Genomic DNA, 17,367 nt, shown 5'->3' on the forward strand with positions numbered 1-17,367 from the left:
TGAGCAGTAGAGTGCTTACCTAGTAAGTGTGAGGCCCAATTCAAACCCCAGCACCACCAAAAAGAGGTGAGACAGAAAATCTCTAGAAGAACGTACAAGAAAATGGTGACAGTAGGGGGAGAGGGAGAGACTAGTTTTTTACCTTACATTTTTGTACTTTAAAATGTTTTATAAACATACGATTGTAGAATTATGAAAAAATATACTTAATAAAAACTAATGTGGCCTCATTTTGTAGTTGCAGGCTCGTGAGGCCTGGAATTATTATTTCATAAGATTATTTTGTAGCTGTATCACTACCCCCATCACTGAAGGGAGTGAAGCATCACGACCCCAATTCCCAATACATGCAATAAATAAATAAAGACACACTCACTTTGTATTGAGCAGCATGGCTGCTAATACAGACTCACTTCTACATGACACAGGACTGCTTTATCAAGCAACTTTGTCCTGAGGACTCCCTACTTGCCTGGCCAGAATATTCTAGGCACTGTGCTGCAGTCCATGACTGCCTCAATGTTGTCCTCTTTCCTTCCCACTATGCTTCACAAGTGTCACATCTGCATCACAGTCTAAAGGCAGTCCCCACCTTCTGCATCTCTTATTCCTCACAGGTGTAGGACCAACAACCTCTTGCACACGTAGTTCCACTCTGACATCCTCTTCCTCAAAGACCTGCACTAGTATGCCTGGCTTGGTCTGTGACATCAGGACAGCTTTCAGTAGTTACCTCTGCTGTGTCCTGCTTGTTGCCACATTTCTTTCTGGTACAGCGTTGGAGCAGTAGGATCACGTGCATGAGGGGAAATGAGGGCTGGTCCTCCCATGATTGCGTGGCATCAATACCTCTTCAGGGGCTGTTGCTGCACAGTGTAGAAGTTCAGAGAATGGATTCTAGGGCTCACTCATCCTGTTTTTAATCCCGGAATTGCACGGCCTTTTTCAAGTTACTTAACCTCTCTCTGCCCTGAGAGCTATGTAACACATTCACGTAGACAATATTCACCTCACAGCCTTTGTTTAGAAAGTTGGATCTTGGCCTGATGCTAGCATCTCTGCCTTGCACCAGCATGTTATACTTTAGGGAGTGCTGGCCAGGCAAATGCCTGCCATCCCCCGCCCCGCCCCGCCTATACAGAAACACGCTGTGGTTTCTGCCACTCATTTTGGTGAGGAGGACCTGTGGTAGCCAGACCCACTGTGGTTTCCAGGCCCAGCTCTGCCATTTCCACCAAGAGGGTCTAGCTAGTTCATTTTCCTTTTCTACTGAGTTCTGTGTCTTTGTCCATACACTCGGGAAGTTGATTATCTCTTCTTAGAGATGGGGCATTACTTTAACCCACTCCAGAAGCAAATTTCATCTTCCTCCACTCTGTCCAGTACAAGTACACTTGACATGTCTCATTGGCTCCTCTCTTTGCCGGGTCCTAGGGATCCAAAAGTAAAAGAGAGGGTCCCACCCTTCAATTGCTCCCTCTTCCTGGACAGACAAACATGACCACAGACAATGAGGGTTTTGTAAACACTTAGAGATGAAAGACTCTGCTTGGTAGCAGTCTTAGGACATTTCATAATGGGAAATGGGAGAGGTGGGTAAATCATTTCAGAGAGGAAGAACAGTGTGTTTCAATGTCCCCTGGGTAAAAAAAGAAAAACAGGAAAGTGTGTTTATTTTCATTGAGAAGAAGAAGCTGAAATCTCTGGAGGTTAAACAAACAAGAAGGGTTTATTTTTCTTTTACTGGCTGTGGGGCCAGTTAATGATTAGTGAGCCCCAAGTGCGCGTTTAATGGGAGTTTGAACTACGCTGTACCTCTGGCTTTGGGGCTGACTTCATAGCAGCTCTGAGGCTCCAGCTCAGCAATGCCCCCAGACCTCTGGGAGAGAAGCTTCTTGTTGTGGGGGTCTCTTTTGTGGCTCAGCATTGGAAGTTCAGGTAGGATGGGTGCTCAGGCTTTGGGTGGAACTTATTTCAGTCAGTGACTGTATTTCTTAAACTGTCCTATCAGTAGTAACCATTGGAAGGTCCCCTAAAAGTCCTTTGCCTCTCTGGAGGCGAATTTAAAAGAGGGGAAAGAAAACCCCTGCTATCATAATGGGAATGAGGGTAAACAGGATGCTTTCTCAGGCACCAAAATTAAACTTCCCCTGGTTGGCTGACTCATTTTTCTAAAACCTGCATTAGAATCCTTTCCAACTTGCTCAAAGCGGGGGGGAATATAAGAAAATGCAATTTGGTTAATTCTAAAATATTCACTTCCATCCTACTAATACCCACTGTTTCAAGATGTGTTTTAGAATTTAAATTTGCCAAAAGAGTTTAGAAAGTTTTCATTATGAATTTGTTATTTGGATTGTTAGATGCCTTTTCTAATCCTGCCCACCTTACCCAAGTTATGCCCCTTGCCTGGGTTGTGATAACTTGCCCCTCCTCACTGAGGGTGCCAGTTAGAGCCGCTCCCCACAGCTGCCATTTGCACTGTATCTTTCTCCTGGTAAAGAACCAGCCCATGGTTCCCACTTGCTTAATACAGCAAATTAACATCCTCACGTACCCACCCTCCTCACCAGCAGGGAGAGCTCCCTCAGAAAGCTCCCTTCCCTCTGTTCCCAACAACGCACTGTTTTTGTCTTCTCTGCAAGAAAAGCAAGAAAAGCTCTCCCTTTTTTTTTAGTATAGGGTTTGAACTCAGGGCCTCACATTTGCTAGCCAGGTGCTCTACCACCTGAGCCATGCCTCCAATTCATCCCTTGACTTTATAATGTGTGTCTCCTTCTTGCTGGAGTTGCTCTCATACTACCAGTGATCTATTTCTGCTCCTTCCATCTTCCAAGAGGACTTTTCTGATTCCTATCCCTTGCAACACTTCATTCTCCTGCTCCAAAGTCCAACTCATATGGATCTATTGTCTCCATGCACCCGGGGTGGCTTTTCACTTTGCTGCCTGGCTTCATGTGACTTTCTTGTCCCTCAGTTATTTGTTCCCACAAGGTGAGAGTTTGGGGCTCTTGCCTCTTCCTGACATGTAGCACTGAGCTCTGTATACAGTGGGTGCTCAGTGAGTGTTGTTGCATGCTGCTCAGTGAGGAGGTGTTGAACAGACAGGCAACAGGCTCTGGGTTAGTGTCACTCACTGCTTTGAATCCTGGCTATTTCTTAGTAGTGTCATGACTTAGAGGATGTGACTTTTCTTCACCTGCAGTTGGAGATTATCTTTACCAACTAGGAATGCTGAAAGACTAAATGAGAAAATCTGTGCACAGGGTCTGACCTTTTGCAGTTGCTTATTCTCTGGTGATTGTATTATTAGTGAATGGTCACGTGAATCAGTGGAAGAGGAGGGAACAGGGCCGTTGGGAGCCATTTTGAAGAGACCATGGGAGGTTCCCTGAAGACTGTTGAAGGGTTGTGGGTGTTGTTTGGAGACGTAGACTAGGTGGGCTGCTTTGTCCCTGCTCACTGAGCAGCTCCACACCAGCTGGGGAACCAGGAAGCATTATGCTGGTTGTCCTGATTTGAAACTTGAGAGTGGAAAGATTAGTAGCGAATTGTTTTCAAACTCTTTTTGGAATCTCACCTCTCAATGGGGGCCTCAGACATAAGGAATGCAGAAACCCTGAGCCAGGTAGCAGGGTTGGGGTCAGGGCAAAACTGATCCAGTCCAACTCATATCCTGGAGGCATTCTAGATGCCCTGGGCAGGAAGTGAGCTGGTAACAACTTGCTAGCAGGGCCTCTGGGGTACTTGCCCTGTCCTCTTGCCTTTGCTGCCATCTTTCTTTTCACACCTATCTTGAAGGGGAAGTCTCCATTTCCTATGTATCTCTTCCTTCCCACCTAATTGTCAACAGTGATAAAATTTATTGGATTAATGTTTCCTGTTCTTCTAAAAGTACTATCTTAGAAATGAAATGAGTAGGTGGATAGGCAAAGCTAGAAGTGTGTGTGTGTGTGTGTGTGTGTGTGTGTATACACACACAATCAAGAGGGACAGACATATGCCCAAGAGGAAAGGAAAAAGTTGCATTAAGGTAGCTACAGGAAGTAGTGAGAAGAAAAGAGATTGAAGGAGGCAGAGAGATCAAGGTAAAGGACAGGAAGAGGACAAATGAATATGAGGGAAATTAAGGAGTACCTGAGTGCCCATTGGGTAAGAGGATCCTTTGTCACAGGAGGACAGCAGTTGATGCATGGGGCCCCTGTGGAAGCTGGGCCTCCACTCACTCTCTTGGCTGGGCACCTGAGCAAACTTTCAGTCACTCAACACATTTCAAGTGTTTTCCTTAAAATGTGGAGGTCAAGACTGTGGAGCTTGCTCCTTGGCCAAACTGACCCTTGTGTCTGCCAGCTGGCTCAGGCGTGTCCTATCTTGGTGGTTTCTGAAGTCTTCCTCTACTTGGGTAAGGTGGTCTTTCCAGGTGTACTCTCAGCACAGTTTTCTGGCCACACATGGTGTGTCCCTGCCTTCTATGGGCTTTCCTGATAATTTCTATTTTCCTTGCCAGACTTTGAGCTCCTGAGGGTATATGGCTAGTCTCTTACTATCCTTGAATCCATAGAACCTACACCAGGACATGGCACAGAGGTGCCCTTCAAAAAATCAAAGACATTGGTTGTTTAGGAGAAAAGTGATCGGGTGACAGGCCTCATTTTTACTTCCTGACATTTATGTAGACTAGTTAAATGACACTGGCCCTGAAACAGCACTGTAGTCACAGAATGGGTCCAGAGGGTGGCCCATTTCAGTGAGTGTACTGACAAAGCAGGTGCAGGTCAGCTGAGAACATGTGTCTTCTGAGAAGGCTGGGGCTCAGAGGAGGTGGCAGTTAGTTCAGGGTTTAGTTGTATAGAGACAGGGCAAAGGCAGCTGAGGTGAAGCAGTCAGCACTGGGCTGGCAATGTCCGCTTCTCAAAAGCCAGTCTGGACCAGCCTCACTGAAGGTGATGCTGCCCCTAGCACATTGAGTCAGGTATGGTGGGAGCTCCTGAACTACTCTCATTTTGCAGTGTCTGATGAGCCGTGTTGTGGTGGGAGCCCACAACAGGGTACACATGCAGTGACTCCTCTGTTACCTCCACATTCGACAACAAAGTGTGTCTGGTTGTGATTTTGAAACTACCGTGTCTCTGCTAGAGTATCCCACTCCCTTCTTGGCCTAGGCCAAGCACACAAGACGTGGGCATTGCTAGATCTTTAAAGATCTTTAATGACTTTTCTTTTTCTTCCTTTTTTTTTTTTTGTGGTACTGGGGCTTGAATTCAGGACCTACACCTTGAGTCACTCCACCAGCCCTTTTTTGTGAAGGGCTTTTTTTCAAGATAGGGTCTCATGGAACTATTTGTCTGGGCTGGCTTCGAACAACCATCCCTCTTATCTCTGCCTCCTTAGTAGCTAGGATTACAGGCATGAGCAACCGGCACCTACCTTTAATGACTTTTCTTTAACACCTGTTCAGCACTCAGGCCCAAGAATGGGAAACTATGGGCTTTTTTCAGACTTGGACAAGCCAGTATTTAACTCTCTATCCCTGCTTCCGTAGTTTGGCTAGGTGCCAAGTTACAGAAATAAAGTGAACCCTAGTGAAAATTACAGTTTTTAAGATTCAAACTTTAAAACAAAGTACAATTAATATATGGAAATATATGCTAATGATAAACTCACACAGTCCTAAAAGTATAATGTGACTGCTGCATATTTTATATAAACTATTCTTATTTATATAAGATGTGTATTACATAAATATTTGTGTGCAAGTATGTGAAATCCTCCCATATCAACATACAGAGCTACCTCATTCTTTTTAATGGCTGCTTATACATATATATACTGGGTTTGAAAGGATTTATTTTTTAAGTTATTATTTTTTGGGGGGTTTGGACTCAGGGCTTCACACTTGCAAAGCAGGCACTCTACTATTTGAGTCACCCCTCCAAGTCCCTGGGTGTGACAGGATTTATATCTTACACATTCTTACTTGTTGTGAAAAACATTGCCTTGCAAAAAGGTTATAACTATTTATTAATATGTGAGGATGGCCATTTCCTCACCTCTCTGCTAACACTCTAGAATAGCAAATATTTTTAGAATTACCTATCCGATGAGAAAATAGTCTTACATTGTTGTCTTAATTTTTTTCTTATTATGATTAAGCGAACATCTTTTTATGTATCTATTGGCTGTTTTGATTTGCTTTCAATTAAGTGTCTGTTTATCCTTTTGTCTGTCTTTTCTGGGTCATTTCCCTCCCTAACTGATTTGTTAGAGCTCTATAAAAATGAATCCTTTGGGGCTGGGAATGTAACTCAGTGGTAGAGCACTTACCTATCATGTGTGCTACCCTTGGTTCAATCCCCAGCACCAAATAAGAAAAAGTCCTCAGTGAGTTCAGGCCAAACCAACTCTTCACCAATGTCACCTGAAAGTGAGCCTTGGTGGCCTTGGTGCAGTGGCCCTTTTCACACCCACTTGGCAGACAGCAGCAGTCCAGTAGAGAAAGATGCCTGGAATGTAGATGGTGGTAGCGTCTATTCCTTGTGCCTGTCCCAAGAAGCTCTTAGCAAAAATGAGGATGAAGGAGACTAGAACTCTGTTTTTGACAGAGGAAAATTGAAGATGAATAACACAATGTTATCCTGGAATAAATACTCTTGCCCTATCCTTCCCTGGGCTCCAGAGAAATGTTATAGACAGAGGGCAGCTGGTAAGTGTAGATGTGCTGCCCAGAGTGAGAAATAGGGGTACTCTCTGGCTGGTCAATTGACTTTTGGGTCACTCTGATCCTTAAAGTCCTTCATGTGTGTGGAAACTCCTAGCCTGCATGAAGGGGAAATTTTGGCACCAGAACCTAACATCTCTGCCAGGGTTAACCATTCCAGAGAGAAACCATCCAGAGAGAACCAGGGAAGCCCATTAGTCTAGTTCTCTTTTCCCAAGGAATTATAGGATCCACGTAGAACTCTTCCTTCCCTCTGTCCCTTCCCCCCTCTTCTTGCCCTCCTTCCTTCTCTTTTCCACCTTCATTGATTATGATAAGAGCATCCTAGAAGGGCTTCTAAGGTCTTTCCTCCCTTTGACCGCTTCCCTTTTCTCGAAGAGTCCTAGGTTCTGAGTTGTATTCTAGTTTGATTGACATAGTCTTCAAGGCCTAGTGCTTTTAAACTTGCAAAATAGAATTCTTTTCTCTTTAGCTAAATTCTAGGTATTTTCCAGTACAAAATCAACACAATAGGAACATATAGATATACGCAATTTATGCCTGCTCTGTATATAATTTTTTCCTTGGGGTGGGTGGGGAAATCACAAGAAAAGCTAGGAAGTAGAATTTACCTCTGGGAAGAGGGTCTATGAAAAGTTTAAGATTTCTAATTTTACTTTTTAGGGATCAACAGGGATTATCTATTTAAAGAGAAATGTATTACCTCTTGCACCTCTTTGTATTCTTCTGAGTTTTTAAAAAGGAATATAGACCTGTGACAGAAAGCTTAGAAAATAGGGGCTGGTGGAGTGGCTCAAGCAGTAACAGCACCTATCTAGCAAGTGTGAAGCCCTGAGTTCAAACCCCAGTGCTGCAGAAAATAAATAAATAAATAAGATATAAGAAAGCTTAGAAGATAGATAGATTTTTATGTAAAATTTTACATGAAGTTTATGAAAATAAATACAATAAAATAGATGGAAAAATATCATTCATAGCCTACCACCCAAACACAAATACATTTCTAACTTTTTGATGTAGCTCTTTCCGATTTTTTGGAAATTAGAAAAAAATTATATTTTGATTATTCTCAAGAATGAGTTGGGAGTCTGGGAGTCTGTCTCCTATTTTCTCTTCTCAGGAGCAATATGGATAAATTGAGGATTATGAAGTTGGTAGAACTTTTCTGTAAAACTGTCGGGATGTTGGAGTTTTCTGATGGATGGGTTTAAAACTACTGCTTCAATTCCTTTGTATGTCAGTTTGACATTTGATTATCTGTTTTGTTTTTTCTTGGCTAAGTTTGGTAAGTTGTACTTTTCTAGGAAATTACCAGTTTTTAGGAAAATATCAATATTTCAACTTTTGGGTGGATATAGGTATGTGTTTTTATGGTTTGAAAAAGTCAATTGTGTCTATATTTATACCCTCTTACTATTCCTGATATTGCTTACTTGTGACTTCCTTCTTTTTTTCCTTATGCTGTCTTATCAAAAGTACATCTAGCTTATCATTCTTTTCAAAGAATAATAGTTTTCAAAGCTTGTTGTGTACAGCAGGCACTATTCTAAGCAGTAGAGTGAACAAAGTGGATATAATTGATGCCTTGACTGAAAGTCTGTTCTAATGTGGGGAGAAAAGTAATAAACACTACGTATCACAAATTAGTCAATTGCATAGTAAAGTAGAAGATGATGGTTGCTATACAAGTAAATAAGGGTAAGAAAGACAGAGAGAACAGGGAGGACGTGCATAAGCTGGTCACAATTTAAATAGGTTGGCGAGAAGCGAAAATGGCATTTGACAAGCTGACTTGAAGGAGGGGAGGGAATTAATCCTGTAGGTCCCCAAGGGAAACATTTCAGGCAGAAGGAACAGCCGATGCAAAGGCCCTCTGGCAGGAGAAAGAGCAAGGAGAAGAGCTGGCTGGAACAGAGTAAACCAAATAAGATAAGGCAAACTGTTTCTGAGAGGGTGGATTTGATCGTTTATAGCCTTGTAATCCATTGCTAGGATTTCAGATTTTATTCTGAGTGGCTTGGAGGCTTTTTGCACAGAGGTGTGACATGACTTACTTTTTTTTCTTTTTTTTGGCAGTTTTGGTGTTTGAACTAAGGGCCTTGAGCTTGCTAGGCAGGCACTCTACCACTTGAGCCATACCCCAACCCATGACTTACTTTAAAAGAGGATAATTTTGGTAGACCAAAGAAGCCAAAGTGTAGGCAGGAAAAGTAGTGACAAACTATGACAACAGTTTTCAGAAATGATGATGTCTGAAACCAAGGTATCGACTGGGTTAGTGAAATGGTTGAATTCTGAATATTTGATTCTGACAATAGAGCCAATAGGATTACTTTACCATTTGTATGCAGGAGATGAGAGGAAGGGGTGAGTCAAAGACAAAAACATACCCAAAAGTTCAGCCTGAACTATAATGCATAAATTGTTCACAGTGTCACTCTTATTCCATTGTTTTCATTTCTTTCATTTCAACTATCACTTCTATGTTTATTTCCCTATATTTTATATAGAGTTGCTGTGTTGTTCTTTTCTGAGTTGAAAGATTAACTTTCTTAAACTAAATCTTTCCCCTCTAGTATTTGCATTTAAGGTTACATACTTCCCCTGTTAAAAGATAAACTTAGGCACCTTAAAATCTTAAAGCAAACAGTGACTCATGGATTGGGCACCTCCAGACCACAAATGGTCCAGGACTTCACTGAAGAGATTGGTGCAGCTTTTATAGAACAAGGCAAAGAAAAGATTTGATTCGGTGAAGAGGATCAGCATCCTTGAAGCCCATGGTTGGAGATTAGTGGGCAACTTCTTACTGGTGAAGCTTAAGTTTCTTTTTCCCACCCAACAATGTTCTCTATTAGTTGGGTTTTGGTTTGAGTTAGGAACTCAAGCACCAGAGCTGTCTCAGTCCAATGGCCTCCCGTTAGTTTGACACTGTAAATTCTGCATTTGGCCACTTTATGCAAAGTTTGATATGTACTTGTTTTATTATCATTTAAGTTTTTAAAAAAATATTCTCCAGATTCATTGTGATTATTCTTTAACCCACACATTGCTGAAAAAGAGTGTTTTTATATTTCCAAATGTATTTTAAAATAACTTTCATTATTAATTTTTAATTTTATAACATTTTATTTAGATAATGTCTGGAGGATATTAATTCTTTGATGGTTGTTGGGGTTTATTATATTCATTAGTTATATTACTATAACAAAATGTATGGGGTAATTAACTTTAAAAAAAAAGGGTTATTTAGATCATGTTTATTTAGTTTGGAGATTCAAGTCCAAGATCAGGTGGCCACAGTGGTTTTGCCCATCCTTTGCATGTCACATCATGGCAAGATGTATAGAAGAGAAAGGCCACGTCTTCAGCATGGAGTAGAAAGGAATTAGAAGAGTCTAAATTTCTATGATTCTGTTCAAGGGCACATCCTCAATGACCTCAGGCCCCAAAAGGCATAGCCTTTTACTGGATCTGCTCAAGGTACAGGCTGAGGAGCAGGGGGGAAGAGGATAGAAATAGGGGTATTGCCCATAGAGTGACTTGATCCCAGGGTGTCCCAGACTCAACTGCTTGAAGGGTTATGCTTGGGGGGGTGCTAGGGATGAGGTCTGGGGTTCAGATGCAGAAGAGGTGGTGGTGCTCTAGAAGGCTTCACTGGATGTGGATTCTCTATGGACCGGGTTCCCACAATCCACTCATACTATCAGATCCACACCTTATGCTGTGTATGCACTGCCCAGTTACCTCTGACAGCATGTAAGCACTGAGCAACCTAAAACTGCCAACCCCTCAGTGAAGGGGCCTGCACAAAACAGTCTGCAATCTGGACTTCTGGTCTGAGCCACTAACCAGGAAGCTCCCAATGGCGCCAAGATGCATGCTGGCCAGTCTTTCCTTTCAGGAGGTTCTGGGGGTCAGTGACCGCAGTTCTTCATCTCAGAAGTAGACATGGGGATGGGATGCTGGGTCTTGAGAGGAGTGAGATTTTCAGCTTCCTGGGAAGGAAGAGTTTGATGCTGTCTTTTTTCTGATAGAGCATGCAAAAGGCCCTAAATGGTCTTGACCAGAAATACTTAGTCTAAAGGTGTGCAGTGTAAGGTGCTGTAGAGTTGGTGTGGCTGGTTATGGCTCTTCTCTACCAGCTGACAAGGCAGCCATGTGTGGGCATTGGAGAGTCCTGGACTGCTCATTAGGACAAGTGATGAGGTTGGTGGAGGGGGGTTGAAGCCTTCTGGGATGGGCTATTCAGATGGGGCAAGGGACATAGTCTCCAGGAGAACTGCTCATTGACTGCTCAGGGTACTTTTTTAGACATCTGCACTAGTTTCCTAGGGCTGCCATAATGGAGTATCACCTACTAGGTGGCTTAAACAGCAGAAATTCAGTATGTCACAGTTCTGGAGGTTGGAGGTCTGAAATCTATATCAGCAGGGTTGGGCTAAGGGAAGGGTCTACTCTAGATCTTTCTCCTTGCTTGTGGATGGCAATCCTCTTCCTGTGTTTCTTCATACCATCTTTCCTCTGTCCTCTGTCCCTGCCCAAAGATCTTCTTTTTATAAGGACAGCAATCATATTGGACTAGGGCCCACTCTCTGGCCTCTTTTTAACTTAAGTACCTTTGTAAAGATTCTCTCTCCAAATATAGTCACCTTCTGAGGTATTGGAGGTTAGGACTTCAATGTATGGATTTTGGAGAGAGGCACTCTACTCAGCCATAACAACAGCCACTTCACCGTGGTCTTTAGCTACCTCTAGTTGAGCGATATTCATCTTCTCTGATGAGAACATGAAAAATATTCACAGATTTTGGTTAGAGAATCGATGCAGTGTTTAACCAATAACCAATACCAGTTGATGCACTAGCCCACTTATAATAAACCCTATACCAGTAAGCCTATTTCTTTCTTCATTTTTCCTTCTACAAGCAGATGACCTCAGTCTGTATATCTGGTTTTGCTTTGTTTTCCTCCAGGGGATGCACCTCCTACCCCACAGCCAAAGTGCACTGACTTCCAGAATGCCAACCTCCTCAAAGGCACCAACCTCAAAGTCCAGTTTCTCCTCTTTGCCCCTTCAGATCCTAGCTGTGGGCAGCTAGTGGAAGACAGCAGTGACATCCAAAAAACTGGGTTTAATGCCACTCTAGGAACCAAACTCATTATTCATGGATTCAGGTGAGAACTAAGTAACTAATAGGATCTTCTCAGCTAAGAAATACAAAGGGACCATAATGCCAAAGGAAGTTTGTGGGGAGCAAGAGGAGGAACAGACTTATGGCCCATCTCCTATTCTGTCCCTTGTGTCCTTCTGCCTTTGAAGGTGTCTCATACACATGTGCACACACATATGTTGTTCTTCTGTCAATGACGTACATCACTCCTCCAGTCTTGTCTGCACACTGGAGAGGTCAGTACATATGTGTGACCCTGGACAAGTCACTGTATACACAGAGCTTATAGGGATGGTATCAGAGGTCTCTGGGTAAAAACAACATGTTATCATCTCTGAATAATCCAACAAAACTTGTGACCTTGTTATCTGAGGTGAATCTTGTCATGCAACCTACACTTCAGTGTTTCACCTCAAACAACGAGGTCACAGGTTTTGCATGATCGTTCAGGGGTAACAGCATGGTGTTTTTCAGGACCTTATTTCCTTTTTTTTTTTTCTTTTCACTTTTTCCTTGGTTTCATGATTTGATAAACATCTATTTATAGGTGCTGCTTCCATGGTACCCAGAGGTTAGCATTTCTCAGGAACTAGGTACTTGTCTTCTGCAATTTCTGATACCCTACAGTCCAAATTTTGTTGTAATGTGTAATCACTGAGTTTCAAGTCAATCACTACACGTTCTTCAACATCTTTTCCCAATATTATACTGACAAGGCCAAAAACAGAGAAAGGTTTCTGGGAGGAAGAGGCTATGGTGGAATTGCAGTACCATAGAACACCTAGAGTTGAGAGAGAGTATCTGATGAACAGGTGGGCAGAAAGCCTCAAGTGGGCACTTCCTGATGTTTGGCCTCTCTTGGATCCCTGGACTCCAGGGGTCTAGCCACATACTTCCTTAGAGGTACTTCCTCACTCTTGATCCAAAGTCTCCCTCCTGGCAATGCTCAGAGTTCGCCATTATCCAAGGCTGACTGTGCATCTCCAGTCCAGGGATGGGTTGCAGCTAGAGCTCATCAGGCTTGTCATTCTTTCTACTCCCAAATCCCCTGAAACTGCTTCCCAGGGCATACGCCCAGTCTGTGCTCTTCTGTCCATGTGGGTATACACACATTGTTCCTACAGTGGCAGGCATTGCAAAAACTTTCCTGATCCCAATCTGAAGGAAAGCTTTCTGAAAATTTTCCCATTATTCTTCTCTCAGAAAAGTATTATTATACTGTAAGTTCCAGAAGGATAGGGACTATACCTTACTAGTCTTCATTTCTAGGAAAGCGCCTAGCATACTCCCTGGCCAAAAGGTACTTCACACATGTTTGTTGAATGAGTGCATGGGTGAGTAAGTGAATGAAAACATCCTCAAGGAAAGAGCCTGTATTCTAGAATTAGAATTAAGATTGCAAATCTTAACTCTTAAGGTACAAAGCTGTCTTTTCTTGTCCACAAATAACACAAAACAAGGGTAGAGCAATGTGTATGGTTTATGGAGTTTGTGTATCGCACAAAGGTGCCTGACTAAAGGCATGTGGGACTGGAACTTTCCACCCTGAGTTCTGAACCCTGGCATGAGGCTGCATCTACCTGGAACAAGAGGTGCCCTTGTATAATTTATACATGGAGTTCACTGCTGGACAGAAGGCCTCGCAACGTTAGAATTATGTCCTCCCTCTGCTCAGAGCACTGTATGATTGACTCCCCCTATACTCCTTCCTTAGTTTGGACTTCTCTGCATTTGGGATTCATAGACATTTCTGTGACAATGAATATGAGCTTGACAGGTAACTTTCCTCTGTTTTTGGCCCCATGTCTAGGGCTTTAGGCACAAAACCTTCCTGGATTGACACATTCATTCGAGCCCTTCTGCGGGCAACAAATGTGAACGTGATTGCAGTGGACTGGGTGTATGGATCATCAGGTGTCTACTTCTCAGCTGTGGAAAATGTGGTTAAGCTGAGCCTCGAGATCTCCCGCTTCCTCAGTAAACTCCTGGTAGGTGCAGAAGACCTCAGGTGAGTTTAGGCTGCTTAGGGAGGAGAGAGCTGTCAGAAAGAAAAGAGGACCCTTTAAGGAGGACTGGGGCCTAAGCAGAAACATCCACCAGCTGTTGGTCTTCAGTTCAATCTTGAGTTGGCCCCATGGAGGGCTGACCACAGATAGGTTGTTGAGCCTCATTAACATTCATGATTGTCATCTGTCAAATGTGTCACTGCACAATAGATAGTGAATGTGGACTGCGCTCCTTCACAGGGAATGGTGTTGAATTATTCACACACTTTGAAGTGAGGGGATTGTCAGGGTGGGCAGTCAGGAAGAGGACATGTGGTCAAGGATGGAAGTCCCCTTTTTCTGAAGCATGTGTCATGGGTGTGTCATATTCAGGGGCCTCTGAATCCAAAGCCTCAGGGAAAAGATGCTTTGGCTCAAATGAAACTGTCACTGTCCTGTTCCAGGTACTGGGTGTGTCAGAGTCCTCAATCCACATCATTGGTGTCAGCCTGGGAGCCCATGTTGGTGGTGTGGTGGGACACTTCTACAAAGGCCAGTTGGGACGGATCACAGGTAACCTTCCTCCTGCCCATCCTCCCATGGCTTAGAGATGAGAGCCCTGTAGAAGATTCTGGTTGAGCCTGTGTTCTTATGCTGGAGTCATCTCTTACCAGGAAAATGTATTTGTTATGGGCTTCTTGCACAAAATGGTATGGTACTATACAGTTAGTATAGGAGGCCATGTATTTCTTTTTGAGCCTTAGTGTCTCCATCTGTAACTGGGTTGTAATAGCCCATATCTTTGGCCTGGCATGGAAATTGCCTTCAGACAGTTTTGTTAAACACCTGCAAAGGTGCTGAGGACTTTATACCTCAGGAGCCATCTCAAGCCATAAGGGACTGGGGTTTCCAGACCCCGGCTTCCAGGCCCTCAGGTAGGACAATTGTGAGTCCCTCGGAGAAGCTCCTTTGGGATGATACTGACTTGCTCCTGAAAGTGACTATTATTCACATTAGTCCTTGCCAAATAGTTGATATTATTAAGCTCACTTTAGAGCCAGAAAAAAACTGGTTCCAAAACAAAACAAAAGAAAACTGGGTCCTTCAGAGGTTACCTTAAGAAAGACAACTTAGCCCAGTATGGTGGAACATGCCTCTAATTCTAGCTACTCCAGAGGTAGAGATCAGGAGAATCATGGTTCAAGGCCAGCCTGGATAAAGAGTTGGTCTCAACAAATGGGCCATGTGTGGTGGAATGTGTCTATAGCCCCAGCTACAGATCCTGAGCAAGGAGGCTGGCCCTGAGCAAGAACACATGACCTTAGTGGAAAAATAACTGAAATAATAAAGGGATGGGTGTGTGGCTCAAGTAAGGTAGAGAGTCTGCCTAGTAAATGCAAGGCTCTGAGTTCAAACCCCAGTACTGCCAGAGAAAGAGAGAGAGAGAGAAAGATTGAGAGATTGAGATTGGGGTTTCTTGGGTAAGGTGGTTCTGAATTCGTTCTCCCAACTCTTGGTCCTTGTGGGAGGACTGTGTAATCTGAACTGGAGGAGCTGTCAGAGTGGGCATGTGGTGAACCCATGGCTCTCCACACTAAGAGGAAAGAGGCTCCTGATAGCAGTCTGTCTTTGCAGGCCTGGACCCCGCTGGACCCGAGTATACCAGAGCCAGCCTGGAGGAGCGCTTGGATGCTGGAGATGCCCTCTTTGTGGAAGCCATCCACACAGACACTGACAGTGAGCTAGGGTGACAGACCTGGGGTGAGGGATGTGAGCACAGGGCAGACACTAGGAGACTGGATCACATCTGGGGATATGATCCTGGGAGATATAACCTGTTCCTCTTAGGGCTTCTGTTGTGCAGTGAGGAGTTTACCAAAATAATCTTGAAAGTCTCCTCCAGCTTTGTCATTCTATGGTTGTCATTACCACTGTGACCACTGAAATGAATGTTGTTTTTTTTTAGCTACCAGTAGGTAGGAGGATTCTTACTCATGTACCAAAATTGTCTGTTCTAGAATCTTGCTCTCTGATTCCATAGCAAACCTTATGCCAAGTGGGATGGAGAGGGCACTGAGACCTGGCTGACTTATAAGAAAGGCTGTTTTTTCACTGCCTGGCCCCTGGGGATGGGGACATTCCATTCCCAAAGCACACAGGCAGGCTCGCACTTCCTTCCTCCCCAGAGAACAAGCCCAGTCCTCAGTACAGTGGAAAAAGAGAATCCCTCTCCCAATAATAACACCCACAGGAAAGACCCCCAACTCTCAAACTATTGTGACCAAATTAAGCTGCCCCTGTGCAGTACGGAGGTTTGAAGTAAGGGCTTTGTAGTTGCTAAGCAGGTACTTTACTGTTTGAGCCATGCCCCAGCCCTTTTTGCTCTGATTATTTTGGAGATAGGATCTTGCTTTTTGCCCAGGCGAGCCTGGACTGTGGTCTTCCTGATCTCAGCCTTAAATTAAGCATTTCTGACCAAGTGGGAAAAGAGGCAGGCAATCCTCCTCAATTCTACTGGATATAAAATAGTGTCTATGCCAGGCACTGTGCTCGGTGTCACTGGAGCAAGGAGAAATAATATCTGTACCTAAGAAGAAGAGCTTGCAGTTTACGTGACAGACACCTCTATCTTATTCTCTTTGGTTCAAGGTCATCTTCTAGCATGCAAAACTCACAGATGCATGATTCTGGAAGAAGCCTGTGCAGTAACATACTCATTCTCATCTACACTGCACACTAGGAGATCAAAGTCCACAGGCCTCTGCCTGTCCATGTTGTATTAATTAACCATTCATGAATAAAATGAATTTCTTATTTAATAGTACTTAAGTTCATACAACCCAGCCTATGAACTCATGCCTAGAGCTCACGCCTGTAATCCTAGCTATTCAGGAGGCAGAGATCAGGAGGATTGTGGTTCGAAGCCAGCCAGGGCAAACAGTTCTGTGAGACCCTATCTCGAAAAAACCTATCACAAAAAAAGGGCTAGTGGAGTGGCTCAAGGTGTAAGCCCTGAGTTCAAAACCCAAGTACTGCAAAAAAAAAAAAAGTATTCAAGTTCATGGAGACAGAAAGTATAATGGGTATAATGGAGGTTGCAAGACAGTGAGAACAAGGGAAAATGGAGAGTTTGTTTACATATATAAAGTAAAAACAAAGCAAATCTCTTCTGTCCCTAAATCTGTTAAGTAGGTGACTTGGTAGTTCCCTGAGATTGGCCTCTACGGCCATTCAAAGCACGTTTTCCTGTGGGACTGAAAAAAGGCCATTCCACTTGTTCAATCAATCTGTGTGTGTGTGTGTGTGGTGGTAGGGTGATGGTGGCGGTGGTACTGGGGTTTGAACTCAGGGCCTCCTGCTTGCCTGACTTGTACTTATGGCTCAGATGTGCCATTTGGGAGGGCCTGGGATACAGCCACAGTAACTAAGTAAGAACTATATTCTCTCAAACTCAGCTCTTTGCAGGCACGCCATATTTCCACTCTTATTTT

General features: G+C 43.5%; 1 protein-coding gene across 13 annotated transcripts in view; it reads left to right on the top strand.

Annotated features, from left to right (window-relative positions):
* The first annotated feature begins 1,693 nt into the window (after nucleotides 1-1,693).
* Pla1a (phospholipase A1 member A) overlaps nucleotides 1,694-17,367 on the top strand; it is a 36,649-nt gene continuing 20,975 nt past the window's right edge. For 6 of the 13 annotated variants that reach the window (XR_012447960.1, XR_012447961.1, XR_012447962.1 and 3 more), the window contains exons 1-5: nucleotides 1,695-1,938; nucleotides 11,694-11,895; nucleotides 13,702-13,879; nucleotides 14,341-14,449; nucleotides 15,512-15,613. Coding sequence is in view for 6 of the 13 variants with exons in the window: in XM_074073227.1 (XP_073929328.1) it covers nucleotides 1,866-1,938; nucleotides 11,694-11,895; nucleotides 13,702-13,879; nucleotides 14,341-14,449; nucleotides 15,512-15,613 (664 nt within the window). In the remaining 7 variants the exon portion in view is untranslated. Of the gene's footprint in view, nucleotides 1,939-11,693; nucleotides 11,896-13,701; nucleotides 13,880-14,340; nucleotides 14,450-15,511; nucleotides 15,614-17,367 lie in introns of all 13 variants that reach the window. The other 7 variants (XR_012447959.1, XR_012447957.1, XR_012447958.1 and 4 more) reach the window with 4 other exon arrangements.

Source organism: Castor canadensis, chromosome 5 (assembly GCF_047511655.1).
Source record: "Castor canadensis chromosome 5, mCasCan1.hap1v2, whole genome shotgun sequence".
Taxonomy (NCBI): domain Eukaryota; kingdom Metazoa; phylum Chordata; class Mammalia; order Rodentia; family Castoridae; genus Castor; species Castor canadensis.